Genomic DNA, 27530 nt, shown 5'->3' on the forward strand with positions numbered 1-27530 from the left:
CTGTCCTTCCCGCTCCTTAATTAGGTGCTGGATTCAAGGGGCTTTCGCCGCTTGTGGCGAATCTGGGGTCCTTGCGGATTCGACGCCCGTCGACCTCCACCTGCAAGATAACTACTGCAGCGCTACTTTTACCTCTAGGTAATGCTTTTGGGAGAGAGAAAAAGTAATTTAATGAAAGGAAAGGAAAGGTGGAGAGTAGGTAATTTTGAGAAATTGCATGGGAGGAGTGAAGGGGAAGTAAGGTTGAGGCCGCATAAGGTGTGAGTACTGGCAGGAAAGGTCAGTAGAGCTAGGACCCAGTCGACGGAATTAGCATAGCGGAAAAGCATGACTGCATGGAGGAAAAAAAAAAAGCTGAGGAGGGAGCGCGCGACGGCAGTCTTGAAGCCTAGTCTTAAAAAGTAAAAATATAGTAAAAAGGAGAAAGCCGGTCCTTTTTTGATTACGCCACGTGATAGTGTGCGGTGATATCATGGAGGTGATATCTCCATGGGTGATATCTAGCCCCGCTGAGCGCGCGCATGCGCGAACTAGCGCGGCAAACTGACTGTAGGTCAACTAGTGCACTGCACGGGCTCGGGCCGGCCCGAAAGCCCGGGCCGGGACATGATCTGTTTTGCCGGGCCTGGGCCGGGCCCGGGCCTGAAGTTGCGGGCCCGGGCCGGGCTCGGGCTTAAACCTGCGGACCCGAGCCGGGCTTCGGTCCGTATAGAAACGGCTGGTGTCCGACTATTCATTCACTATTGCAGAGTGAAGTACACAATTGCGGCATTGGAGCAGCGGCACAGGTGAGCTATGGGTTATAGTAAGCGCTGAGAAAAGAACTAAGGTTTATTGATTGACTTATTTATTTCCTTGTTTCCGCACCGCGGTGGCTTAGTGGATAAGGTGTTGATTATTGAGCCGGGGAACCAGGATTTGCTCCTAGCCTCGGCGGCCGCATTTCTATTTAGGAGGCAAGCATGACAGCCATGTACTTTGTATTATCATTGCTCATTGAAGAAACCTATGTGGTCGAAATGATCCGGAGCTCTCTGCTTCGCTGTCTCTCACAGCCTGACTCCCCTTGGGCCCTTAAGCCCCAAAAACATCGCTTTCATTTTATAGCTATATTTTTCTCGTGTGAGAAAATTCACAAACTAAAGCGCGTTTGGTTTTCTTTTTGATCAGCTGACCGGAACGTCTCGTAAATGAAATAGTCACAAAAGCTCGCGAGAGTTTGTAAATCTGATCTGATAACCACATCTATCCCTCCTTGCTTCTTCAGCCTGGTTGACATGACAAGTGTTTTGCCCCGTAAGTTATCACGTGGTTCGCGCGTTATCTTCTGCTCCACCAACGAGAGTAAAATTTAACCGGTCTTAATCGCCCATTGATAGTTCGTCATCCCAAAACATACCTATACACTATTAGAATTGCATTCGGGAAGGACATATTAGTTTAGGACTCTTATAGTCTTCAAAACACACACCGTGAAATACTCAAGCCTTTTAGCTTTTCGTTTCTGCTGAAAAGCGACTAGTTCGGCTAAGAGTTAAACCTGTGAGATCGCGTTCACTAAAAAAATGTCACCCCACTGCTGGCTAGGCAGCTTTAATGTTTATACTTCGCGGGCGGCAAAATATAACTGATTAAAATCATAGGGGAATGCAAAGTAGTCTATTACGCGCGTATGCAGCCCTTTTTATTTGGTTCTCGGAACTTCCGAGTTTACCTTTGCGCACGTACACGAGATCAGTGTCCAGAAGAGGGCCTGGCGAGCACTACTCTTAATCGCTTCCTTCTGGGTCAAAAAGAACCAAGTTTCTGCAAGCCAAACTCAGAACCTTTGTCGGCCAGTTTCTTATCGGTCTAGTAGCAGTCTACTTGCTCAGAGTGAGCAGTATACCTCAAGCGGTACTGTGAAGCGGGCCGGGCCGGGCCCGGGCTGGGCTTCACTCCGGGATTCACGGGCCGGGCCGGGCTCACTAGAGCGATAATTTAGCGGGCCTGGGCCGGGCCCGGGCTTGAAGCCGCGGGCCTGGGCCGGGCTCGGGCTTCAGGTCGCGGGCCCGGGCCGGGCTCGGGCCTCAAATTCAGGCCCGTGCAGTGCTCTAAGGTCAACCTCCTTGCCATAGACGGCCACGCCACGGGCTGCCCAGACGCGCACACTAAAACATACCAAAGAGGGCGCAGTTATCTGAAGAGGAAATAGGCCAAAAATTGGAATCTTATCGACAAAAGAAACAGCAAGTTCAGGTCCTCGTCCAGGCTAAAATAAAGCAGTCCTCTGATCACTGGCTGGCTGAAGGTCGCGATGCAAATAAAGAGGGGCCAAGAAAACTCTGGAACCATATAAGCTGGTTAGGAAAAACAAATCAAAGAAAGCAGGAACAGATTAAAGATGCTGAGGGAAAATGTTTAGAGGGAGACGACGCTGTGAACTACATTACGTCAGTTATAGCTGCGTCATTTAGCAACGGCAATAGGATAATCTCCCCAAGGGAGGGAGCAACACACGACAGCGCAATAGAGAACAGCTTAGGACTGACTAGTCTTAACTGGAAAAAGGCGGAAGCAAATATCCCTAAAACCACATCCGCAGTGATAGACGAAATTCCAATTGAGCTGATTAATGAACTTGGCCCAAGAAGCAAGGAAACGTTGATAAAAGCATTGGAGACAGTCATAACAAATAAGCAAATTCCGCATAACTGGAGACAGAGTAAAATGAATTTGATTTATAAAGGGAAAGGAGATAAGATGAACATGAAATCCTTCCGTCCGATTACGATAACGTCTGTTATATATAGGCTGGCAATGCAGGCGGTGAAATTAAAAATGCAGTCATGGGTAGAAGGTAATAGGATACTCGGAGAACTTCAGAATGGGTTCAGAAGGGGTAGGCGCTTAGATGATAGCCTGTTCGTGCTTACCCAATGCATAGAAATAGCTAAGGCGGAAAACAGACCTCTGTATTTAGCCTTTCTGGACATAAGCGGTGCATACGACAACGTGAACAGGGAACTCCTGTGGAACATATTAAAAGATGTAGGTATCGGTCATGAGGTAATTGATTTTCAACCGGAAATCTACCGAGATAATAAAGTTGTACAGGTGCGTATTCGAAGCGCAGGTCGGAGGCCGTTGAAACCAACGCAGCACTTCGTTCACCTCTTCGTCCCACCGCGTGAACGGCTGCCGGTCGTTCCCATTACAAAGTTGAAATTACATGGTAAGGGATAAAAAGTACCACAACTGTGGCGGTATACAAAGGATTAAGGCAAGGTTGTCCTCTATCACCACTGCTGTTCATGCTTTATGTGAAAAATATGGAAATAAGGCTACAAGAACGTAATCTAGGTTATAATCTGTCGTACAGATTAAGCGGAAATGTAGCTGAGCAGCGGCTCCCGGGTTTAATGTATGCGGACGATTTTGTACTGTTAGCAGATAGCCAGGAAGATTTGCAAACTTTGGTTAATTGTTGTGGAGACGAAGGAGACGCTCTAGGTTTCAGTTTTAGCGCAACTAAGTCAGGTATATGATGATTTTCGCGATACAACTGATCAGGTGCTTACAATACAAGACCACGAAATACCCAGAGTGGCCGAATACAAATACCTCGGGATATGGCTAAACGAAGGGCAGATATACACGGAGAAGCATGAACAATCTCTTAGGGCAAAAGGACGAAGAGACGCCGGGATAATGAAACATAGGGCATTATGGGGGTACAACAAATATGAAGTACTGAGAGGTATTTGGAAAGGAATAATGGTGCCGGGGCTCACTTTCGGCAATGCGGTTCTCTTCTTAAGGGCAGAAGTTCAGTCGAGATTAGACGTAAATCAGAGAGCGGTTGGAAGATTAGCACTAGGTGCCCACTGCAAAACCACAAACGAGGCAATACAAGGGGATATGGGCTGGGCATCGTTCGAAGCACGGGAAGCTAAGAGAAGAACGCCTGAGGAAATTGGACGATAACAGGTGGGCAGCTAAGGTATTTAAATACTTATACAGAAAGAGCATTGACTCACAGTGGCGGAAAAAAACTCGGAAAGTAACCAGTAAGAAAGAGCACCAAACGGCAGGTTAAATACGCGGAAGTTAAAAATTGGATTAATTCAATAGGAAAGAAGCATAGTGTTGAACTATATAGATACTGGTAAAGGCAGATCAGGAAAGAATTTTTCTATGATAACTCAAGAGGCAGTGCCCTACTCTTTGAAGCTAGGTCAGGGTTTTTTAGAACGCGCAGGTACAAAAAAAAAAAAATCAACGAAGATGACCCATGTGCTGTGTGTGGTAGATCTGTAGAAACAATTTAACACCTCATACTCAAATGTGATGGTATCCATCCGGATGTCGATGCAGGCACAGTCACTCTTCCTGAGGCTCTAGGGTTTAAAAATAACATTGGTCATGTAAATAAATGTTAGCAAAAAGCGATTTGAGGATTGGTTGCTGAAAAGCAGAGAGGTGACATAAGGTTAGAAGTGTAGGAAACAGTAGTGAAAGAAGATGGCGAATCTTAATGAGAATTAACAACCATGTTAACAGCACAGTTGTACAAAAAAAAAAGAAAAAAAAAGCTAAGCATGGTTCCCCCCCCCCCCGTTTCAAGGGGGGCGCTCGATTCCTATCCTATAAAAAACTTCAAACTTCAATCAATCCACCCATCCATCCACCCATCCAACACTGAAACTACCGAAACATAAGGGACTGACTGGGAGAGCCTTGGAGGAAGGAAAAACTAGGGAGAGCAAAAAACGGGAGGAAGAGCGGCTTCACGAGCACTTGGCTTGCGAAGGCTGGCCGCTTGGCGTCGCGCTCCCTCCTCAGCTTTATTCCACCATGTCTGTCTGCTTCCGTGCCTTGGTCAAATATAATAGTTTCATATTGGGTCTCGGGTACTGTGGCACGAAAAGGAAGCAACCACGGACATAAGAACTGCAAAGAAAACGAAAACTACACAAAGCGAACAGGGAGAGCTGCAGGAGGCACAGCAGCAGTGCCCGCATCCCGTCTTACCCGCAGGCCACCCGAAGAAGAAAATAAGCGTGTTTTTACAATGGGGCAGCAAGAAAAACACCCGTATATGCCCGTGCCAGAATTTGGGTGCTTTTACCGATATAAGGATGCTTTTTTCGATATATAAAGCAAAGTGTGACGAACAAGTGGCCACACCGTAAATGAAAGAACGAAACCGAAAGCTTGCTGAGCAAAATGCATATTGCAAATATTTTTGCGCATAAGTTAAACAACTTAATACTCAAAACAAAATGTGCAACCAAGTATTATAAGTTGTTTTGCGTATATAAGTTTTGATATTATTTTGTTACTGCCGCTCTTCTGTTGGTAAACAGCTTGCAAAAGTAGCAGCTCAGGTGGCAGCACCTTGGAAGCACGTGTGTTCCGACTGGCAAGATGGCGGAGGTACCGGTTAGCGAACTTCGAAAGTCAATTTCGGGTAAAAAAATGTCTGTTTTTACGTGCCCTCATTTTAGCGCTTGTGATCGGAAAAGATGCGAAGAGATGGTCTGCCAGATATCGTGCTAATTTTGTGCGTGCTTGTGATGTGCTTCCAGAGATGTTGGAAGGTGCCGATCTGAGCACTCTTTCATCAAAGAAAATCCGGCAACAGCTAGAAGAGAAGTATGGCATTGATTTCACTGACAGGTGAGCATTGCGTACGTGATATCGTACTCGCTGTTTTGTCAGCTGCTCAGGGCAGTGTGTCGTTAAGCTGCTTTATATAGACAGTCAAAATGCGCGTATGAGATGCGAGGCTTAGCTGTCGCGTGCCGAAGCATTTCGTGGTGATAGACGCCGTTCGCGATCGCGCCTTCTGTAATTGTTTTCTCAAGCTTGTGGCTGCTGTGGTTAAACTGCCACTTGGCGTGTACTGTTCATACTTCAAAAACTGAACCGTTGCAGGTGGTTATTGAGGCCTGGGCGAAAAAAAGAAAAAGAAAAAAAAAAAACGCCCGCCGAAATGCTGCCTAGCTCGTTCGTCGCACGAGCCGCTGCGACGCAAGTGACATCAGTTACTGCACAAGCTAACTCCGAATGGTCGCTGGCCTCCGTGCGCGTCTGTCGAGTGCCTGTCAACTTGTGAGTCGCGGGGCTTAGACTAGTGTGTGAAATTAGAACGTTAGCGTAACATCGTCGTTTCGGCTGCGTTCGGTGGTCGCGAGCGCGTGGGATTGTAGCTGAGGAATGAAGCCGCTACTGTCCAACTGTCTACGGCCTGTCGTGTTCGGCACCGTACTGCTAGATTGTCAGCGCCTAGCTTTCTGTCGCTTTCTTAGCATTTCATCCGCACTCGGCATCATCGCTAGCGCAGAAGTGTCAAGCGTTTTTGATCGAGCCTGAGCCCCGCGTGTGAGCCAGGTGCTTGCATTGCGGCGCCCTGCGCTCGTGTGAAACCTTTAGCTTTGTATCTTTTACGGGAACGTGCCGTTCTGCGATTCGTTCTTTTCGCTCGTCTCGAGAATACTGCGTGCTGCAAAGATAAATGTGTATTTTTAAGACGCGGCAAGGTGTCGGGAGGAGCTCGTGCATTGAATGTGTCGAGCGTCCATTTCATCTCGTGCGCCTGACCGTTTGCAGCTTTGTGTATAGTTTTTTTTTTCTTTTACGAATGAAATGTTGGCGTATGCTGCTGTCACGTAACTGACTGTTAGAGAAAGACGACGATAAAAGGAGACTTTCGCGCGAGATAACGGCCAGACGTGGTTTAGAAGCATTTGAAAAATACTTTTTGGTACTGTGATCGCCACTAATATTTTTGTTTGTTTAGCTGTGTTATTGTTTTTCCACAGCAGCGTGTGATCGCTTTAAAAATAGTAATCTTCATTACCTAGTATGTTTATAAACCTGTGCGTGCTAGGCGCACCAGAATTGCAATGACAAAATGACATGTGCTTAAGTTAAAGATAAGATTGTTTCTTTAATGCTTCTGTTCAGGCAAGCAGTAAATCCACATATTTAAGGCATTGAATAATGGTGGTATGTGAGTTGAGCTTGTTTGGGAAGGCTGCTTGCATTTACCTACTTGGAACATATAAGCTGACATTTTTAATCAAGCTTGACAGGGATTTCATTGAGCATTATTTTATTACTGTTGGGCTCTGTTTGTTCAGATGATGTGTGCTTTCAGCTAGGGACCATCCAATATATAGCTGTTGGGTGCATAAGCACAGAACTTATTAGTGTACCCAAAACATTTACTCTTGTCATTGTTGTTATTTACCGCAGGCTTTAATATTTAAAAGCTGTTCAGCCCAGCTACCCTTTTGGATGGCATGTATAGAATGGGAGCAGTTTTGCAACCAATGTTATTTTCTACCCGGTTCAGGCTCCATACCGTGTGTGTCATGAGCCAAGTTTGGTCTTGAAAGTGTGCCAGAAGTATGCTCCTGCTTTGTAGGTCTTCGTTGGGCTGTCTCCTTTTCTGTATAACCTTAGTCTTATGTAAGGGGTGCATTTTTTTTTAATGGTAATAAATTTGTAAATTTGTTAAGTTTAATATTTTCGCTGGCAATATCAAATTATGTGAGCTATTTTATTGCAGAGTGGAAATTAGTTTCCTGATGAGCTTTTCCCTTTCCTTATATTTAGAAAATTCTCACTGCCATTATAGTGGGCTCGCTTTTTGGCATGATCTTTATTTGTTTTCTAGTTCGTACTGAGTTCTACTTATTCTGTTGCATGTGCTAATTTCAAACGTAACTTAAAATTGATTGTATACATTATGTATTACTTGTGTCAGAGAGGTCTACTAATCAGTGTGGAGGTCATTGTCACTTCAAACCTCGTGATTTACAATTTATAGTTTAATCTGTGTGGAATCAGTGTTAGTATTGCAAGAAAACATCTCTTGGCTTGAGAAATGCTAGTTTAAATTATTGCGTAATTATTGATGTTTATTTTGTCTGGTGTATTTATATTGTTCAGTGTTATGCTGATGCTGTTATGGCTATCTGCACTTGCGTACCTGTCAGTTTGGTGAATAAACTAAACCTGTGTGTGGTTTGGGGAATCCACATTGGTGAAGATATTAACAAGTGTTGCAAATGCTTCGGGAAGCTTGGGCTAATGTTTCCTGATAATCGTGAAATTAAGTACGACCTGTAGCAAATGCTTTATTTCTTGGTAAGTCACTGAGCTCATAGCCTTATTTACTGACTTCATATGGACATAGAGCAGAAGCTATATGCGTGACGCAACAGCCACCAGTCAGGTTGGCTTTTTGTAAGCTTGTGAGAAGAGTATACTTAACGATGTCATCACCTTGTGCTCATAGCCTCCACCACAGAATAGCTGTAGGAGGTGGTCCTGGAGTACATTTGTGCCTCGTTCATACAACCCCGTTAATACAGACAACTCAAATTATGGACACTTTCAAGGGGACCAAACTTTTTCAGTGTATTTACGCCTCGTTAGTATGGAAACATGCTGTCCAAACAACAGAGTGTGAAAACGCACAGAGCTCATTGGGACCCCTATATTTTTGTCCCGTTAATATGGACAGCGATGAGGACACAATCCCGAGGGCATTGACCAGATGTTCTGCCCCTTGTATTTTGAGGGCAGAACATCAACAAAAGGTTGTGTGAAAGTGATAGTGATGGGTAGTGTGATAGTGGCAAGGTGCCCTGGCAATGTGCCTTACCATTTCGCATTGCATCAATGGCTGAAAAAAAAAAAAAAATTATCTGCACGCTACGTTGAAAACTACATTCAGCAGCTGCCGAATGAGTACAGAGTTCTTGGGATGTGAACAGCCGTAGTAGGAGATAATTTATCACGCCAAGAGGTACCATCACGCGTCTCATGGACCACGAGGCACTTCAAACATGCTTCAGCCTGCACCACGTGATTTTAAAGATAATGGCGATCAGAGTAATACACCTGGAACTTCCAAGATTGCCCGATTTCTCCTTCACTACCCGCCACTATGCTCATAAGCAGTCTGTAACCATAAAGCTTTTTTTTTTTTTATATTTCCGTTTGTTTTTCTTCATGATTCAATATTGCGGATGACTTTCTGTGTGGACACTTTTGCTCGGGAGCCAAAGTGTCCAGATGAAGGGGGCATGACTGTATAGCATAAGAGCTTGTCTTTGCTTTAAAGACTTGAATGCTTTTTTTTGTGTGTGTGGATGAGAGCTGATAAAGGCGTGTGAAGTTTGTGGTCCTAACTCCACACAGTTGTTAAACAATTGGCCGGGATGCAGACTGAAAGTTGAATTTTCAGCCTCCTTTGGAAAGTTTTTATCTATTAATTAAATATATTTGAACATTTTGGTATCCTCATATTTGAGGTGGTTGCAGAAAACGGACAGCACATGCAATAAAATTAACTAAGTTGAACAAGGCATATACATCAAGTCGGAGTTTAAGAAGGCAGTACATAAGCATTGAATATTCATTTTACAAATGCTAGAAGTTGACAACAAGCAGGTTTTAGTCTCCTGTTTGAAGATTATGCATACAAATGCAAAAAATAATAATGCAAGTGCCTAGTAAAGCTGAAGAGCTTTTAGGGCAAGTTGGTTCAGTTTTTAATGGAACTAGCTGCAGCGTGAACTGAAATATAGACAAAAGAGCGCATAATTACAATACAAGGGCAGTGATTGCTTTGCCCTTAAGGGTGAGCTGTCGAGCAGTGTATTCAGACTTGATTATCTTATGTATTGATTGACTGACTCTGCAGTCCCCTCTGTTATGGCATTTTTTGCTGGGGTGTAGGTGATAGCAGTGACAGCAGTTATTGGCAAGCCCCTGTGTGCAACATTCAACATCGGTGACCCTTCCTCTCGTAATCTTGAGTGACTCAGTGATCCATCCTAGTTACAAGGCCAGGAAATTTGATATGAAGCAAGCTTCTGTGCTAGTTTGGGGTCATACCATTTCATCTTTTGGATTGTTGCCAAATGCAGCAGAAAAATGTTCCTTTTTGATCTTAGAGTTCAACCTATTATACTATTATGTTGGGAAAAAGTTAAAATTTTTGAGTAACAGCTGTGTTGGGTTGGAATAAAAGTGATCCTTTTTTCCTGCAGTGCACCAGCAGCAATGGTGCACCTCCAGCTGGTTCTGGGAGGTTTTGTTCTGCCTTTTTGAGTATTCTGCAGCAGGTGGCATTTCATTTCAATGTTTCTGTGCAATTCTTATGTATGTCAGTTTTACTGAAGCTGCAATAGGCATATGAATTAAAAGGGAAAGCATAAAGAATTGCAGATGTCATTTTTTTGCTTTATGCATGCATTCTTGTTTTATACATTTCTGGAGTTGTGCTGTGCTTTGCTTATTGTGTTGCGACACATTGGGACTGATTATGGCAACTTTTCTAATTCATGTGACTTGTTTTGGTAGGAAAAAGGAAATTGACAACCTGGTGATGGAGCTGATTACACCCACCGAGAAAAAAGAGGAACCCAAAGGCAGTGATGAGCAAAACGGCGCTACGAGCTCTGCGTCACCTACGGGCAGCTCATCAAGTGAGATGGATGATGATGATGAAGTAAGTTTTTGCAGTTTCTTTGCTTCCACGTGATGGAGGCGTGGCATGCATACATGTTTGTGCATAACTATAGTTGAACAGTGAAACAAAATGAATGGAAGCTAGTTAATGCGAGGAACTTGCACACCACAACATAATAGGGAACAGCTAGGATAGCAGTAGATCTTTCGGTTTCTGGGGTTTAATGTCCCAAAGTGACTCAGGCTATGAGGGATGTCGTAATGGAGGGCACCATTTAATTCGACCATCTGGGGTTCGTTAACTTGCCTTGACATTGCCCAGTACACAGGTCCTTAGCATTTTGCCTCCATTGAACTGCAACCGCCACGGCCGAGGTCGAACCTGCGTCTTTCGGGTCAGTAGTCGAGCACCATAACCTCCGAGTCACTACAGCCCCTTTTCTAGTAGTAAAGATGCAATAAAAGTGTTAGTACGGGTGGTGTGATGCATGGTATTAGAGGGTATGTGGCAGTTCTGCCCTGAGGTGTGCCCAGCAGTGTATTTGAAATGTTATGTAGTGCAACAAAATGATTTTGGTCTCGTGTAAACAGTTTGTGATTACCTGCCCTCTAATAATACATGTTTACTTTGAACAAGAGTAGTCTCCCTCCAAAGATGGGTGAACTGCTGTTGCTGAGCACCTGTTTTAAAATCCTTTTGTTTAGTGGCTGCCACGTTGTATTTTGTGTATCTCCTGAATTGCAACCACCTAAGCCCAGAGAGGGACTGAAATGAAATTCACTTACCACAGCATGTCTTGCCAGAGTATTTATTTGTAGAAATAGAGAAGACAAGCAACTTAGTACCTTCTCGCATATGAGATGTGTAAAATTGTATCCCATTAGTTCACACCCTGAGGTTTGTGTATTCATTGCTCTTGCTGATGTTATGGTCATTTTCACACTGTTTTTTATACTTGCTGTACTATCTTCGTGCATATCTTGTGACTAATTTTTTGTTATGAGCAGGTTGTGGTGTCACTTGTTTCAAATAGTTTGTCTTGGTCTCGGAGCAAAGTCATATTCTGATGTCGTGAACGACATCACTTGCTGCTTTGACAATACGGGAAATGAAATGAAAATAGGCTGCGCGAAAAGGAAAAGCGTTGTAACTGTGTGTCTCTCAGTGGAAACCTCAACCATGCTGTGAAGGAAGGGGTCAAAATGGGAGTGAAAGATAGCAGGTGGCTAGATTGACTGACCGTGTTTTTCTAGAGGGAAAAAATGCATTTAAGCTTGCACAAAATGCTCTGAAAATGAGCTAGAGGTAGTGAGCATTAAGTTTTGAAGGCTACTGCTGAATACACGAAATCACCTTCAGAGTCTCTTTCAGGGTGTTTGACATGTTCATTGGGGTAGCAGTTAGGTCAAGTTGGTATCTAATGATGAATACTGTACTTATCATGGGCCCACGTTACGAGGGTAAGAGAAAAGATGTTGTGTTGTGTGGATAAAAAAAGTCTCCAGAGACACTTACGATTTCTTATGTGTGAGAAGGCATAAGCCCACCTGCTCACTTACCGCGCATCGTGATGTAACCCAATGCCGCGCTCTACCTCTGCATGGCTCTATGTAGCTGCTGCTGCGATGCCAACGCACCCCTTCTGACCTGCGCGCTCGCTCCGTACCGCGGGCCCTGCTTCGCTTTAGGGTATGACGTATTAGCTAATGGGTTAATGCTCGTATCTGCAGAATTTTTTGTTCTCTACTTAAAAGCAGACGCGGGTATAGAAATGATCAAAAAATGCGAAAATTTTGATTTTGCAAAAATGGTATATTCGGTATCAATATAAAGTTCCTGCCTAAAAGGTTTAAGGTCTAAATTCAACCTTCGGCTACTTCAATATCAATATATTTCGCGCCTACGAAGCCCAGAAATGGTGATTTCGGAGTGAAATGCAGCAGGACTTAGCACCCGTCAGTCCCCATGACCGTTTGAAAGCTGGACCCGTTCCTCACTACCTGGTATTACTCATATTTGTGGAACATGCACATTCTGCTGGTTTTTAGAGGCCTTTACAACAACCTCCGAATGGCTGGCGCGTGCATTTCAATTGCGATTTTCTCAGCTTTGTGTTTTTTGCCAACATGACTAGCCTTACGGAAGTTTTTATTATGTTTTTATGGTGCAATTTCAATTATTCTTATACTGTTGAATTCAGAAATAACTAACTTTCGAGCAATGTTGTTTTTGTTTGGCTGAGTCAAACATTTGAAATTTTGTGAACCATAATGTCGCCTAACTACCGTATTTACTCGCATAATGATCGCAGTTTTTTTTCCAAAAGATTGACGCAAATTTAGGGGTGCGATCATTACGCGAGGTAAGAAAAAATTTTGAGCACGGAAAACGCACAAAAGTCGCAGGCAGACAACCCTTATCACATGGGCGCGCTACCGCGGTTATCGCGAACCGATCTCGGCTTACGTCGTTAACCGATAAGGTAGAGTGCGAAAAGCACAAGAGCTGGCCCACTTCAAGAGCATACTTTCTTCACACTAAATCACGTTACAAGATCACGTTAAAAAAAGGCAGTGCGGCCTTCGATCTCTTCTGATAGCGCGGCAACAGCGTATAACAGCAACATCCCACGGCGCTCAAGCTATGCATTTTACCGCCGTTACGCCGAAAAATGTCCGGTCCCTGCCGCATCTTTGATGTACTTAGGTGACACGTTCGCAACGCTCGGAGCACTGGATTCCGCGCGCTTACCGCAATGGTGCCGCCCACGAGCGCGGCGGACGACGGCGCTCTGTACTCCCTAGTCGTAGCTAGGCCTAACTTGTTTTGTAACGAAGCCACAGTGGACGGCGCTTTTGAATTGACCAACGCTATAATGAATGTTCTACTTATGGCGCTGCCTTACTCACAACCTCATTGTTTCATATTAAAGGAAATATATACGATCGATGTCAGCGATGTCTTCGCAGCGGAACTGGCCAAGCAGATCGGGTCACTCGCGCTGCAACGGCAACAGCGGCTGCACGGCTGAGAACATAAAACTAGCTAGTATCGCAGTTATTACTTCTACCAGCAACTCGGTACAGTCCCGCGATCCTCAAGGATGATTCATTTTTGACGTTCCCGTATCCCAGGGCTTATTATTTACAAAAACAAAGTTCAGCCGGATCACCGCGTCACTTCGTTCGTTGCACCGCAACCCAGAACGGTGGCGAGACTTGCGACAACGGCGAACCGTGATTCGAGATAACCGCAGTTAAGTTTGGTATCCGCGGTTAAGCATAGCCGCATTTAGACTGCGCGTGTGACCGCAGGTCAACCAACAGGCGGCTGCCGCTGCAATGCTGACAGGGCAAGATGGTAATCTGCACGTGGCATCTATCAGACAGATAAGCAAGTACGATCATCGTCGCCAAATTGCCGCGGCGAGTTCGGGGTGCGATCATTACGCGGGGAATAAAAAAAACTGAATTTTGCCAACAAAATTCGGGGGTGCGATCATTACGCGAGTGCGATCATTATGCGAGTAAATACGGTATACTTCATAATTATGGCGCTAGGGCAAAATTTAACATTTTTATTTGATGGTATGCTTCAACAGTATAATTAGCATAGCACCAAATAACAGGTCCTTGGCTACTGTGCCATTTCAATCGAAACTGAAAAAAATGTTGTCTTAACTACCCATAAGAATTTAACTAATTAGGCTTCAGTTATTTTCTTATAACATGGGAACTAATTCCGATATACTGAAAGTAATTAAGTTTTTGAAAACAGGAAGAAGAAACACATATACACACCGAATTTCATTATCTTTAATAATAAAAATGTTCATTTCAAGACCAGAGTCTCCCCTTAACATTCATCGATCCCTGGGAGTCCTCATACCGCTCGTGGCGCTGTGGTGCAGCAGTTAAGCGGTGCGGCACTGCCCTGCGATGGCAGGTGCTGCCACTTGTGGAACTTGTGCAATCCCGGATTGAGCAACCTTGTGCAACCAATCATTAATTTAACTGCCAGCTGCCAGGTTGTATGAAGACGCCATCTTTTATGGGTGCCATCAAGTGTCAACACATACACATGCACACACACGCACGTTAATATGATGGTTATAGCTGGTTATTTTTGCTTGCCATCGCTATTTTTTAAAAAATAAACTATGCCCTCAGTTTTGCCCACCATGGAAGGGAGTGCTAGCACACATCACCACCACATGCCACCATGTGTTGAGTGAGGGGCTGTTGATGCATGCTGATGTTTTTTAACGTGCTCGCATTACTACCACCATCTTTGCAAAATCTGTCTGTCTGGTATTGTGTGATGCCACCGAGTGAAATGTGCGGAGGAGGTGTGAGAGTGGAGAAGATGAAATGTGGAGGCCAATCACAGAAGGGGATGAGAGGGACAAGAGGAAATGCAGTGGCCTATCAGAATAAGGAGAGGGTATGGAAAAGAGGAAACGTCGTGGTCAATCCCAGAGAAAATGTATCTCCCGCCTTGCCACCTACCAACTTCCACTCTCCAGAGGCCTCCACCCACCTTGATCGAACCTCCAGGTGCCTCCACCAACCCATTGTGAAAGCACTGGCACAAACAGATCATCTAGCAGTTGAAGCTGGGTATAGGAGACGCAAATGTCGGGCAGACTGTAATGCTAGCACATACATAACACTGCATGAATCACATTAATCACCTGTGACTTTTTTTTGTTATTATTATTTGCAGTAGTACCGCATAGCTCTGGTGTAGTTTTTGGTGCGTAAAAATGCATTTTTTCATTCTTCAATTGCGTTTAAGAGTATGGTATTTTATATAAAGCATCAATTATAATCGCAAACTACCGTATTTACTCGCGTAATAGGCGCACTCGCATAATAGGCGCACCCCTAGTTAGGGCGCGAAAAATCAGATTTTTTTTATTTTCGCGCATAATAGGCGCACCCCGAACTTGGCACTGTGATCAATACTGTATTTACACGATTGCAGGCCGACGCCTCGCCACCCCCCGCTTCCCAATCTTTATTTTAACAAAGTTTTTGCTGAACTGACTACTAGTCCCTACTAGTGCTGCTGCCGTCGCAGCTGCTGCGGACCCACAGCACGTACAACGACATCGCGTAGAACAGCCGCACACAGTTTTCAGGGATGCTCACTTTAAACGTCTGTTTGGAAGGCTTCATCTCCAGCCGGAAACGTTCCCGACTTAGGCCCGCGAAAACCTCGGCGCTTGGAGTCGCGTACGAAAATTTAGGGACGCCGCAGTCGCAACTGCCGCACTTCTCGGCCACGTCGTATTTTCCGACCTGCCGCACGTATTTTCCGACTTGCCGCGTTCGAGAGCAAACTCCCAGCCGTGTAGCTGTTAAGGTGCTTGCCCGCGGCAAAGCCTCATCAGCGCTCCGCGGCAAAGCCATAAACCACGATAACTATCGCGGTACCGCAAATCCCGGCACTTGACAGCAACAACAACAACAAAAAAAAAACGAGCTGGAGATGCTGATGGCGATATAGATAGCGAAAGCTCGCGGCGGAGGAAAACGATGATGATGATGAGCTTGGCCTTGGGTGGCGTCTGGAAGCTCCTGTGCGCGTGTGGCCTCCGCGATCAAGCGCCCGTTGCGCGCAGCCGGAGCCGATCGCGGAGGCCTCGGCGCGGCGCGTGCATTCCGAAAGTTTCGGTGCGGCCCTTACACGGACCTTTTTTTTTTTTTTAACATTTTCTTCGCGAAAACGGGGTGCGGCCCGTACACGAGTGCGTTTACGCGGTGTGTTCAATTTTGCGGGTCGAAAAATTTCCGGAAATTTTACCCCGCGTAATAGGCGCACCCCGAACTTTGAGCCGGATTTTCTGGAAAAAAAGTGCGCCTATTATGCGAGTAAATACGGTATAGTGGAACTGAGGTTATACAGCTTTTAAAAGACTGCATGGAAAAAAAAGTTGCATCTTTATGCTTGATAAGGTGTAAATAGCTGTCAGTGACTGATAGCATGGCTTCTTATATTAATGACTTCGTGTACTTGTGCCGCTGAGCTCCAAATTAATACAGTGAAACTTTGTTAATTCGACCCCCGTTAATTTGGAAATCCAGATAATTCGGATTACCGACGTGGTCCCAGCAAACGCCCATTGCTGTGGCATCAGACTCTTTTTAATTGGGATGCTGCTGGTGAATTCTAACGCATTCCCTGCCAGTGGCAGCGTCACTATGTGAACGACATAGCAAGTGGTCGTGCTAATGTCCATGTCGTTAGTTTCGGTTTCTCTTTTTTGAGTCTTGCTCCAGGTCATGGAAATGGCGGCCTGGCCATGCATCGTCCAGCCGAGTGCAGTTCTTTGCAGTTTTGTCACCAGAAGGCGAAATGCCGTCTGATGCGAAAAATTGTAATTGGGGGGTTTTGACGGTGGCACAAAGCAATGAAGGACACTGCAGTGGAGGGCTCGGGATTAATTCTGACCACCTGGGGTTTTTTAACGTGTGCTGACATTGCACAGAATAGGGGCGCCTTTTGCGTTTCACCTCTATCAAAACGTGGCCACTCTGGCCAGGATTGGACCTGGGTTCTCCGGCTAAGTAGCTGAGCGCCCTAACGACTGAGCCACTGCTGTGGATCTTTCCCTCTTCCGTCTACTTGATTTCTCGTTTCATTTACTGGGACGAAATTGCATGCTTGCCACGCGTTGTTTGCTTTTTGTGTGGTGGCACCTTTTCAGACGAGATTATGCAGTTTGTGTGGCGGCTCCACTGCTACCGTGTTGCACTGTGGAGGAAGCTACAGAGGCCTTTGTCATTCTGCAGCAGTTCTGCATTAACGATTGCGAGTGTGCACACAGTAATGCATCTGATGTTTTTCAAAAAAATTGTCATTGCTGTGCAGTTTTTGTCTCAAATGCAGATTACCGCCACCCTGGTTTTCATGTTAATAAATTTTTCTGGAAGCTTTTTATTTTGTGTGTTTGAAAGGGGGGGTACAGTTGTGAATTCGGGCCTTCAGATAATTCGGACATTATTTTCCACTGCCGCCTGAAGGTTGAATTGATGACGTTCTACTGTACAGTCGCCATGGGACAACCTCGCATGTGCCGAAGTTGGGCAACTTTTTTTTTAAATCATCCACCACCCACAAGGTGACCAAACTAGTGCTGCTCTTGTGCACATATTCATGTAATATTGTTGATCTTGCAGGACCGCAATGATGGCGATGATGAGGAATTGGCTCGCAAGCTGCAGGATGAGGAAGTTCGAAGCCGTAGCCGTGCGGTGAAGAAGTCTAGGGTGAGCACCCTCTCAGTGTGTTTAGCACTGAGAACTTTAGAACGGTGTTGTCTGTGACATGCCACCATGATGTGCTTACATGGGGACCCAACTTCACCTGCCCTAGGCCTTTTGGGGCCATTGCGCTTGTGCAGTTGGTGCTTCTTGGAAGTGCGCATGCACAGGTAGCACGTCGCTGAGTGTGGTACCGGTTTGTAAATCATACTATGCTGAAACCTAATAGCTTGTGCGAAATGCAGTAATAACATTAAGGAGAGATGGGGAGTTGTACCATGTTTATAAAGGCCTGTTTATAATCTAAATGGATACAACCGAAGACAGTGGAGTGCACAGGACATTATCAGCTGAATTTCTAATTGAGATTTTATTGACAGCCCACCAGGTATAAGTTTGCCATGCATGCACCATTAACAGTGCAAATGAGGACAGTGTGTGTACAGGTGCCCCAAAAGTAATACGGAGCACGCGAGCGGTGGTCGAAATGGAAAAAACTGCATGCCAGCGCGCTCTATCAGTAGATGTGCGGCAAAGAGCGAAGGGGCGTCGGCACATCTGGCTGACCCATCTCAATAACTTGATGCTCGCGTTATCGCCTCAACGAGTGAAGCTGCGCTGCTACCATCCCTGCCCGCCTGGGGCGCTTTCAATACCTCATGGTTTGTTGTTCGTCCGGGCCGTGCAGAAATGTTTGCCATCGGCACCATGCGCATATATGCTTCGTCAGGGGCTGCATTATCTTTTTCTGCGGAACAGCCGAAGTTATTGCTACACATGTCGGCGAGTTGGTGCGGTGACGAGTATAAGCACGCGAGCAACGTTTTGGCAGATGCGGTGAAGTTTGCTCTGTTTTCATTATCACAAACTCGCCGTGAAGCGAAGAGCGAACCACGGCGGTCTCGCAGGCTGAAAATGGTGGCATTCCTGAAAAAGCAAAAAATGCAATCTGCCGAACGCCACTTTCTATACGGCGCGGACAAACAACAAATCCTTGCATGATGTATTGAAAGTGCCCCTGGCGAGCACTGATGGTAGCAGCGCAACTTCGCTCGTGGCGGCGATAACGTGAGCATCAAGTTATCTAGATGGGTCAGCCGGATGTGCCGACGCCCCTTCGCTCTTTGCTGTGCATCTGCTGATAGAGCGCGCTGGCATGCAGTTTTTGCCATTTCGGCCATCGCTCGCGTGCTCCGTATTACTTTTGGGGCACCTGTACATATTCAAGAGTTAAGATTCCTTATTCATGAAAAGAAAAAGTGGTGCACCAGAATCTCCCCGTGCTTCTTTACCTGTCCTCTGGGATTTTGCATTCCGTTCATATTTTTCCATTGCCTTAAATGGAAAACTCATTTAAACGCATTGCACAGCGCATCTGTAGCTGTGAAGCGCCAGGTGACCCTCTTCACCGGTGGTAATCTTGTGTGCTCATGCATTCTGTTGCTTATAGCTTTTTTTGACTTGTGTGAACTTTTCCACCAGCCACTTCTGGGGTGCATTTCTCTGGTTTCAGTATTCTGTGCTGCAGATTCCCCCCCCCCTCCCTCCCTCATGATGAAAGCTATGGGAAGAGTTGGTTTATTGGCAACCATTTATTTGTTAAACTTCAGTTGTTAGTCCAGGTAATAGCCTTCGTGCTCTTGTTTCACGTTGCTCCAAGTGGCCCGCCGTTCAGCATTTATAATGGTAGCAGCAGCAGGGTGGTCACTTCGAGCTTCAATGCATTGTAAATTGTGAGAGCCAAGTGGATTATGAAGTTTTTAAAAAACTTATGGGTTCTTGGGTGTCATAGGATGTGTGGAGCAGTGGTGGTGGTGGGCATCACAGTGTCACTCACATTACTGAGCCGGAGACCTGGGTTCAAACCCAGCAGCAGTGGCTGCATTTTGATGGAGGTTAGATGCAAAAAACGCCAGTGTGCTGTGCAGTGTAAGCGCACATTAAAGAACCCCAAGTTAAGCCCTCTACTATGGTATCCCTCATATCCCACGTGTGTCGCTTAGGGACGTTATATTCTGCAATTACGTAGCAATTTTTTTGTAATTTCTGAACTAGCTATTCAAAATAAAGGGATCACAAGTTGCTGCAGTTCAATGTTTTCTTCTGGGCACTTCGAGAATTGGTGCTAAAAAAAAAAAAAGCTGCACTGCAGGCTTAAAAACAATGTATATTTTGGGCAAAAATGCAGTAAATAGTAATTGCTTGTACTTACTGAAAACAATGTTCTACACATGAAAAATGATGCAACAGTGCAACACAAATACTTGAGAGAAAGTGCTGCTTGTGCTGGTGTGGCGTGGTACAGTCGACGACCGATTTTTCGGACTCTCTAGGGACTGCGAAAACGACCGAAAAATCGGGCAGTCTGGAAAATCAAATTTCAGCGAAAAAATCACTAACTTAATACCAATGTGCCGGAGGAAGCGGCCAGCTGTATTGCACACATTCTAAAGCTCCTCATGACTATATTTCGCCGCACGACATACCGTATAAACGCGTATAAGAGTCGCACTTTCTTTTTCCAGATTCGAGGGCCAATTTTCGGGGTACGGACCATACATGCAATGTGCAAACTTTTTTTAAAAGTAAAAACACACCAACCAGGGAATGAGCGACATTTATTCTACGTTCAGTCGTCACTCGCGGAGTATTTCGAATCTTGAGCTGGTGCTGTGCTCTAGTGCACACTCATCCTAAAAGAAGCCGCGCAGCATGTCCGCTGTCAACGTGTAGCCGTTGTTTTGCACTTCTATCACACAGAAGAGCAGCTGTTCTTCCGATTCGGGAAACTCGCACGGCTTGCCTCGGAAAGCGCGCTTTTTGCAGCTGGTGTTTCTCTTTTGGTTGCACCATCTTCGGATGCACTTCTCGGCCACGTTGAATTTCCTGCCCGCTGCACGCTTATCGTGTTTCGAGAGCTAACTCCCAGCCGTGTAGCTTAAGGTGCTTGCAAAACATTCTAAAACTGCAAAGCTCGGCGGCAGCACACGAAAGCCACCATCACAACTATTATGGCGAACGCGCTAACAAGCCAAAAAAAGCTGGAGCTGGCGATACTGTTGCCGATGTGGATAGCGGAAAATCGTGGCGGAGAAAAAAAGTTGTTGATGGTGATAATGGCCTCGGCCGCCATCCATGGACGGCACTTGGAAGCTCCTGTGCTCGCGCCATGGCCGCCGCGATCTGCTCCGGCGGCGTGCCAAAAACGCGCTTCGATCGCGGAGGCCACGGCGCGTGCGTAGCCTCCGCGATCAAGCGCTCCGCAATTGTATTCGCGTTCCTAATTCGGGACGAAAGACTCGGCACAAATGAGTTCCGTGAACTCGGACTATGGTTCAAGTTCGTGTGGCGGAAGACATTCAAGAACAATAAGAATTCAAAACCACGCGGGTGCAATGTGCCGACTCGCGCAGAATTTCAGCATCGCAAGTTAAGAGGCTCCCTTTAAGCTTGAATTTCGTTTTGTTTGGTCAAGTTTTCGATCTCTCCTGCAGTTTGAATTCGTGAGGTTCCACTCTAAGATTATATGGCGGCTTGGGTACTGGCGGCGAGTGCGAACGAGGTCTGAAAAATCGGGTGGTCAGTTGCGGTGCGTCCGAAATTTCAGGCGCTCTTATTCATTGGCTCTATTGGCCATGTCGCGGTGCTGCGAAAAAGTCCGAATAATCAAGCACGTCCGAAAAATCAGCCGTCCGAATTTTCGGTCGTCGACTGTATATTGTTCAATGTACAGTAGACTCTAGATTCAAACTGATAAATTCATACTGTCGGTTAATCCAAACTAATTTCTAAATATTGGTTGGCTAGCTAAATCTTCAGGGCATTTTAAACTCGCCAAATTCGTACAGTGATTTCTTTTAAATTCGATGAAAGACAGAAAGTTTGAAAATTTGTCTTGTTCCTATGCTCCCGACGTGTGAAAAAACAGCATCCGAGGTTGGATACATCAGGTTTCCGTTGCCGCGTGAGCTGAATTCGACCCCTCGAACCAGTTAACTCATAAGCTGTCCAAAGGCAGGCCATGTCGATCGAAGTCACCCTGTCACCGCATAGTTTCGTTTTCTGAGCTTCGCTACCAGCCCACGATGGTTGCAACTGTTGAACCCGCTTCAGCGAGCCAAACCCAGTTTTGCGCTGGTTCGGCTGCTAACTGGTGTGTCGCTGTGTCTTTTGTTTTTCTTTCTTTTTAGAAGGCATCTCGCCTTTTGGGCACAGATATTCATTTCCCTTGCTTCCATCTGCTTGGTGCATCGATAATACGCGCTCATCACGAGCTGATCGTTACGTGGTGATGCCTCCTTACATGGGCACTGCTGCTTGTGAGGAGGCTGGTATTCCCGACAATGGGCATGCAATGCACCATGGCGGAATTGAGAAAAATCGTCATTGCCACGCATTTCTCTTAAAAGCAGATGACCATTGCCTATTTTTTCATCAATTAAATTTGCTGCGGTGTGAAACTGTTTCTGAAAGTTTTTTTTTGTAGCCTTTCGACTATTCAACCTTCGGGCAATTCAGACCATTTTCTTGTTCCTTGGCGTCTTAATGTTGTTTTACTCAGTTGGGAAACCAGCACATTATTGATAATTCTTTTTCAACTACACTTCTTTCACCCATATTACATGTGCTGCTAAAGCTTTTAGCACTTTTGCATAAATAGATCCAATATAGTGTCTGTATGCATAGGAATCTCTAAAGACGGTCGCATTTAGTTTTGGGTCATATCAAGGTGCACTTCTGAAAATTCAAACTTTGATGATTCTCTGGTCCCTTGAAGTTTGAATTAATGAGAGTCTGCTGTATTACATTTCCTGGTAAGCTTGGCATATCTGTACTGCACTGTTGCACTCTATTGTGGAATTTTCTAGCACACTTTTTATTTTGACATAGCAGCGATTTGGAATAGTGGGTTTTGATATGAGCAGTTTTGAGTGCTAAATGGTAGTCCGGAATGCCCATTCTAAGTCACACAGTTGTGAAAAGACAAGTTAGGCACTCTGTTTTTTCAGTTACACAGAGTTTATTGTAAGTGGAGCAACATGGCTATATGCTGGGTATGCATTTCTTAGAGTGCTTCATTTATGTGCTGCAATTTTTTAATGCGGTAGAACTACTTCGTGCATTTTCTGATTTCGGGCATGCATACATATACAGGGTGTCCCAGCTAACTTGGACCAAGATTTATAAAAAAACTAAGCGTTCTTCAGAACTGAAATCGCATGGATGTTGTTGAGCTCTATCTAAAGTTACAGTACCATTTTTTTGCTCCTAATATTTGAATAATTAGTCGAAATAAATAAATTAACTTTTTAAATTTTTAAATACAGTGGAACCTCGATTATACGTCCCCCGGTCATGCGACGACCCGCATTTTACGACGAATTTGTGCGGTCCCGGCAAAACCCCCATAGAGACAATGCATTAAAAACCTCGGTTATACGACGCAAATTTTAGAAGGACCCCGCTTCGTACGACGGCTGGCTCGTACCGTCCGTCAAAAAAGGTCGTCAGCAAACGTAGGCCGGGATGTACCGTATTTTCGCGATTCTAAGCCCCCCCCCCCCCCCCCCCCCCCCCTATTTTCTGAAAAAAAATTCTTAAAAAAAAAAAGAAAAAACTGCATGCGAATCTAAGCACCCCCTTTTTTGCGCGGAAGAGAGCGTTGCCGAGGCCGCCAAGTGCACTTGCTCTCTTTTTCGTCGAGCCTGTGCAGTCGGAGTCCCGAGGAGGCACGGCCTGCGCGTTGTTGTTGCGACTGAGAGATGGATGAAAAGGAAAGTGCACGGGCCCGTCTACTGGCTCGAACCAAGCCACCACCGCTGCCAAGTGCAGATAGAGGAGAGTTAAAAGATCAGAGGAAAGATAAAGAAAAAAGATAAGACGCGCGTCGTCGCAGCAACAGATGCGTCCGCTCCAGATAAGCGGGCGAGGCCACGCTCGCCGAAGCGAGGACAGCGGCGTCCACGGCGCTTTTTGTAATGGAAGTAATGGATGCCATGTGCCCCGACGATAAAACTTCGGACGAAGAGGAAGTGGACAACGATGCAGAGGTTTGCGCTCCCATTCCTAGTTACGCGGACGTGTTGCAGAGCCTCGACAACATCCGGCGCTTTGCTTGCGCGCGCGACGATGTTGGCGACCTACTGCCGGAAGTGGCAGCCCTTGAAGAAAGTTGATGCGCCGAGGTTGGGCAAAGGTGCAAAAAAAAAATTACCGATTTTTTTTAAACGGTAATAAAGATTTTTTTTTGCAAATCTGTTTCAAACAAATGCTGGGTTTGTCTTTTTTAATCTGATTGGCGTACTTGCCGCGGGCTTGAAGCCGGTCAACAGTTTTCGGCGCAAGGCCGAGCGCCACTGGCCGCATTCTTTCATTTTCGATTATACGACACCCGGATTATACGACGGTTTCGCCCGGTCCCCTGAACGTCGTATAATCGAGGTTCCACTGTACAGCTTGAAACGTTCAGGCGTCAATAGGAAAGTTGTGGAGCTCCACAAATATCGTCCAACCCAGGCACTTCCTACGAGATAGACATAGCCTGGCCATTTTTATTCGGGAAAAACGAAAGCCCGCGGAGTTTAAAAAATACCACGTGACAGCACGCTCCGTGCGCCCGGATGCGCCGCGATTACAGCGCTCTCATCCGTGCTTCTTAAGAAACATCACCTGCTTCGGGCCTTTCGTGCTGCCCAAGACAGGGCTTCGCGTTGTGCTTGGTTCCAAGATAAGCGCCAGTGGTTACGGGCGGGAGTTGAATGAAAGCGCGGCACCTGTTTTTCAGCGTAATTCACACGACGTTATCAGGATTGTTATATGCGTCTTTGCTTGTTGGGATCTTGCTCCCAACTTCAAACTCATGAGATTGTCATCGTTCCTCCGCATGCATTCTGCTAACGTGAGTGTGCAGTTATTGCCGCAGAAACGGGAGCTGCGCTTTCGTTCAACTCCCGCCCGTACCCACTGGCGCTTATCTTGGAACCAAGCACATCGCGTCTTGGGCAGCACGAAAGGCCCGAAGCGGGTGATGTTTCTTACAAAGCACGGATGAGAGCGGTGTAATCGCGGCGCATCCGGGCGCACGGAACGCGCTGTCACGTGGTATTTTTTAAACTCCGCGGGCTTTCGTGTTTCCCGAATAAAAACGGCCACGCTAAGTCTGTCTCGTTAGAAGTGCCTGGGTAGGACGATATTTGTGGAGCTCCACAACTTTCCTATTGACGCATGAACATTTCAAGCTATATTTAAAAAGTTAATTTATTTATCTCAACTAATTATTCAAATAGGAGAAGCAAAAAATTGGTACTGTAACTTTAGATAAACCTCAACAACATCCACGTGATTTCAGTTCAGAAGAACGCTTAATTTTTTTATAAACCTTGGTCCAAGTTAGCTGGGACACCCTGTATATGTCCCTGAAGCCTGCTTTATAGCAAGTGGCTCACAGTGTTGTGGGCAACCTGTCAGGTGTGTACACCTGGCAGGCCTTCACTTAGGTGAAGGCCTTCAAGGTAGATGCCTTCAGGGTAAAGGCCTTTAACACTTAATGACCTTAAGTGCCCTTTATAACTAGTGCTACTGCACAATATTCCATGCTTAGCCATGCTAGACCATCTGCCAGTTTTTTTTTTTTTATCTGTAAGGTTAATTAAAGCCGTTCTGGTTTAATAAGCTTTATGCACTTCTGCTGTACTGGCCTAATTAGTCTAGGTGTCATGTGATTGAATTACGTTTAAAGGAAATAGACTTTAGAGCAATGTAATTCTGCAACATTAAATTGAAGGTGTTAGAGGTTGTGAAAAGTTAGCATTCTTGTTTTACTGATGCACACTCATGAGCCTACTCTGGTTAAGGCCAGCTTATCCAACCTTCTCCTTTGTTGAAATAATTGTATTGCATGTGCTCATGATGGTTGTATGTTATTTTCAGCCTGCCAAGAAAGAGCCTGCAAAGGCCAAAAAAACTACGAAGTCGTCTGGAACAAAGCGAGGTAACCAAACTTGTCACATTTATTTCTGCCATCTTGCAGGGTGTAGCAGTTTGCGACTGTGCAGTGCTTCAACGAACTTTTCTGGTGGAATTCCAGAGCTCCCAAACAGATAGCAGAAGTGTCTTAATCACAGTTTTTGTTGCTCTGTCAACAACATAACCATTCAGTTTAGGTCTTTGGATTTAGTTCCACTTGCTCCTGCTGTTTCCAGAAAAGGGTTATAGCGCCGAAACAGACAACACACAGAAAGCTAGACTGGCTTTCTAGACTGGCTTTCTGTGTGTTGTCTGTTTCGGTGCTATAACCCTTTTCTGGAAACATGCACCAACAAGTATTGCTCCTGCCATGTCTGAATGGCTGTGCAAAGACAACTTAGAATAAGCAGAGTCCATTTCTGTGTGCAGTTTAATAGCAGCTTTCTTTTTTAATGCAGGGAAATTTCTTGATCATGACATGGAAAAAAAAATACTAATGCTGTCTGTTAGTATGAAAAGAGTGCTGCACAGGCAGTTTTAGACCTTATGATTGAAAATGCTGTTGCATTGTATGAACGACAATGCAGTAGAACCCTGCTATAGTAAAATTGACATAGCTGAGGTTCGTTTCGCCTTCCGTAGTCGACATTACTACTACTTTTTTTTTTTCATTTATTGTAAAGACTTTTTAATAAAGGAATGATTGTAGTAAAGAATGTCTGTCCATGGTGGCGTACTTCCTGCGGAATGACAACATTGCGGCATGCGCATGGTCTAAGACAGGTGATAACATAATCACAAGGTGAGCAGGAGGAGGCTAATAGATATCAACTTTAAACTATAAACCGGTGCTTTTTGAGATCGCTTAACCTAAGGGCTAGTGAGCTGCAAGGAGAAGCCAACTTTTTGAAGGCCTTGAGGCTGCGAGGCAAAGAACGCGGCATGCAAAAGAAAAAAAAAGCAATGCTGGCTATGAACGGGAAAAGAAGGCAGCACAGGTCGCTGTGGGAAAGGAAGACTGTAAAAGTGAGGAGCAGGGAAGAGAAAAAAAAGGGGGGGATGTTCACAGCACTGGGCAGCTGAAAGCAGTGGTAGCAGACAGCAAAGGTGCAGCAACACTGCGTTGGTGGTTTTGCCAGGCCCAAGTTGTGTTGCACACGTTTCTTAAGTACAGTATTGCCTTATAAATAACACTGAGCTGCAAAGCTTTGGTTTTCTTGTAGAATCAATCCCCCCCTTTGCATTATATACAGTTGAACATGGAAATAACAAAATTGAAAAAAGATCTCAATTTTTTGTTACATCCTGGTTTTAGATGTAGTTCTTGCGTGAAGACTTGGAAACGGAAACCAAAATAAGAAATAAATGTAGGTGAAATCACCTTGATGTTTACAGTACCCCCCCTCCTTGAGGTCATAAACACAGAGAAAAGTTTCGCGATCATGCTGATAAGGCAACTGCGGCTGCTGCCGCAGTATTGAGCGGCATGTATAAAGTTGAATAATTTCATCAGTTGGTGCCATTTGTGAAAACCTCAAGCAATTGGAATCTTACTGGAGTTCATGCGGATGAAGTCATGTTGTAGCTGTTAATGAAGTGTGGAAATGATACCATGATGCTGATGTCAGAAGGGTGAAGTAACCAAAGCTTGCTGATCTGTGGAGGTAATTCATGCACCGTCTGGTCATATCTGTCACTGTTCTCGGCAGATTTTGTGATGAGAGACCTGCTTCAGCAAAGTTCTCGTTGCAGCATGGTTTGACTGTACCACCTAGGGCCCGAAAATTTAGGCATTTGCCTGGAAATGCCTGTAAATGATTAAA

At 45.3% G+C, this 27530-nt stretch overlaps 1 protein-coding gene across 1 annotated transcript in view; it reads left to right on the top strand.

Annotated features, from left to right (window-relative positions):
• The first annotated feature begins 5351 nt into the window (after positions 1 to 5351).
• The window catches only part of LOC149349862 (uncharacterized), a 42300-nt gene continuing 20121 nt past the window's right edge, over positions 5352 to 27530 (top strand). Inside the window, exons 1-5 of the mRNA XM_089578836.1 lie at positions 5352 to 5452; positions 5571 to 5661; positions 10366 to 10513; positions 17659 to 17748; positions 25672 to 25732. Coding sequence (XP_089434962.1) covers positions 5410 to 5452; positions 5571 to 5661; positions 10366 to 10513; positions 17659 to 17748; positions 25672 to 25732 — 433 coding nt within the window. The 5' untranslated portion in view covers positions 5352 to 5409. The remainder of the gene's footprint in view (positions 5453 to 5570; positions 5662 to 10365; positions 10514 to 17658; positions 17749 to 25671; positions 25733 to 27530) is intronic.

Source organism: Amblyomma mixtum, chromosome 3, assembly GCF_055824585.1.
Source record: "Amblyomma mixtum isolate Tamu chromosome 3, ASM5582458v1, whole genome shotgun sequence".
Classification (NCBI taxonomy): domain Eukaryota; kingdom Metazoa; phylum Arthropoda; class Arachnida; order Ixodida; family Ixodidae; genus Amblyomma; species Amblyomma mixtum.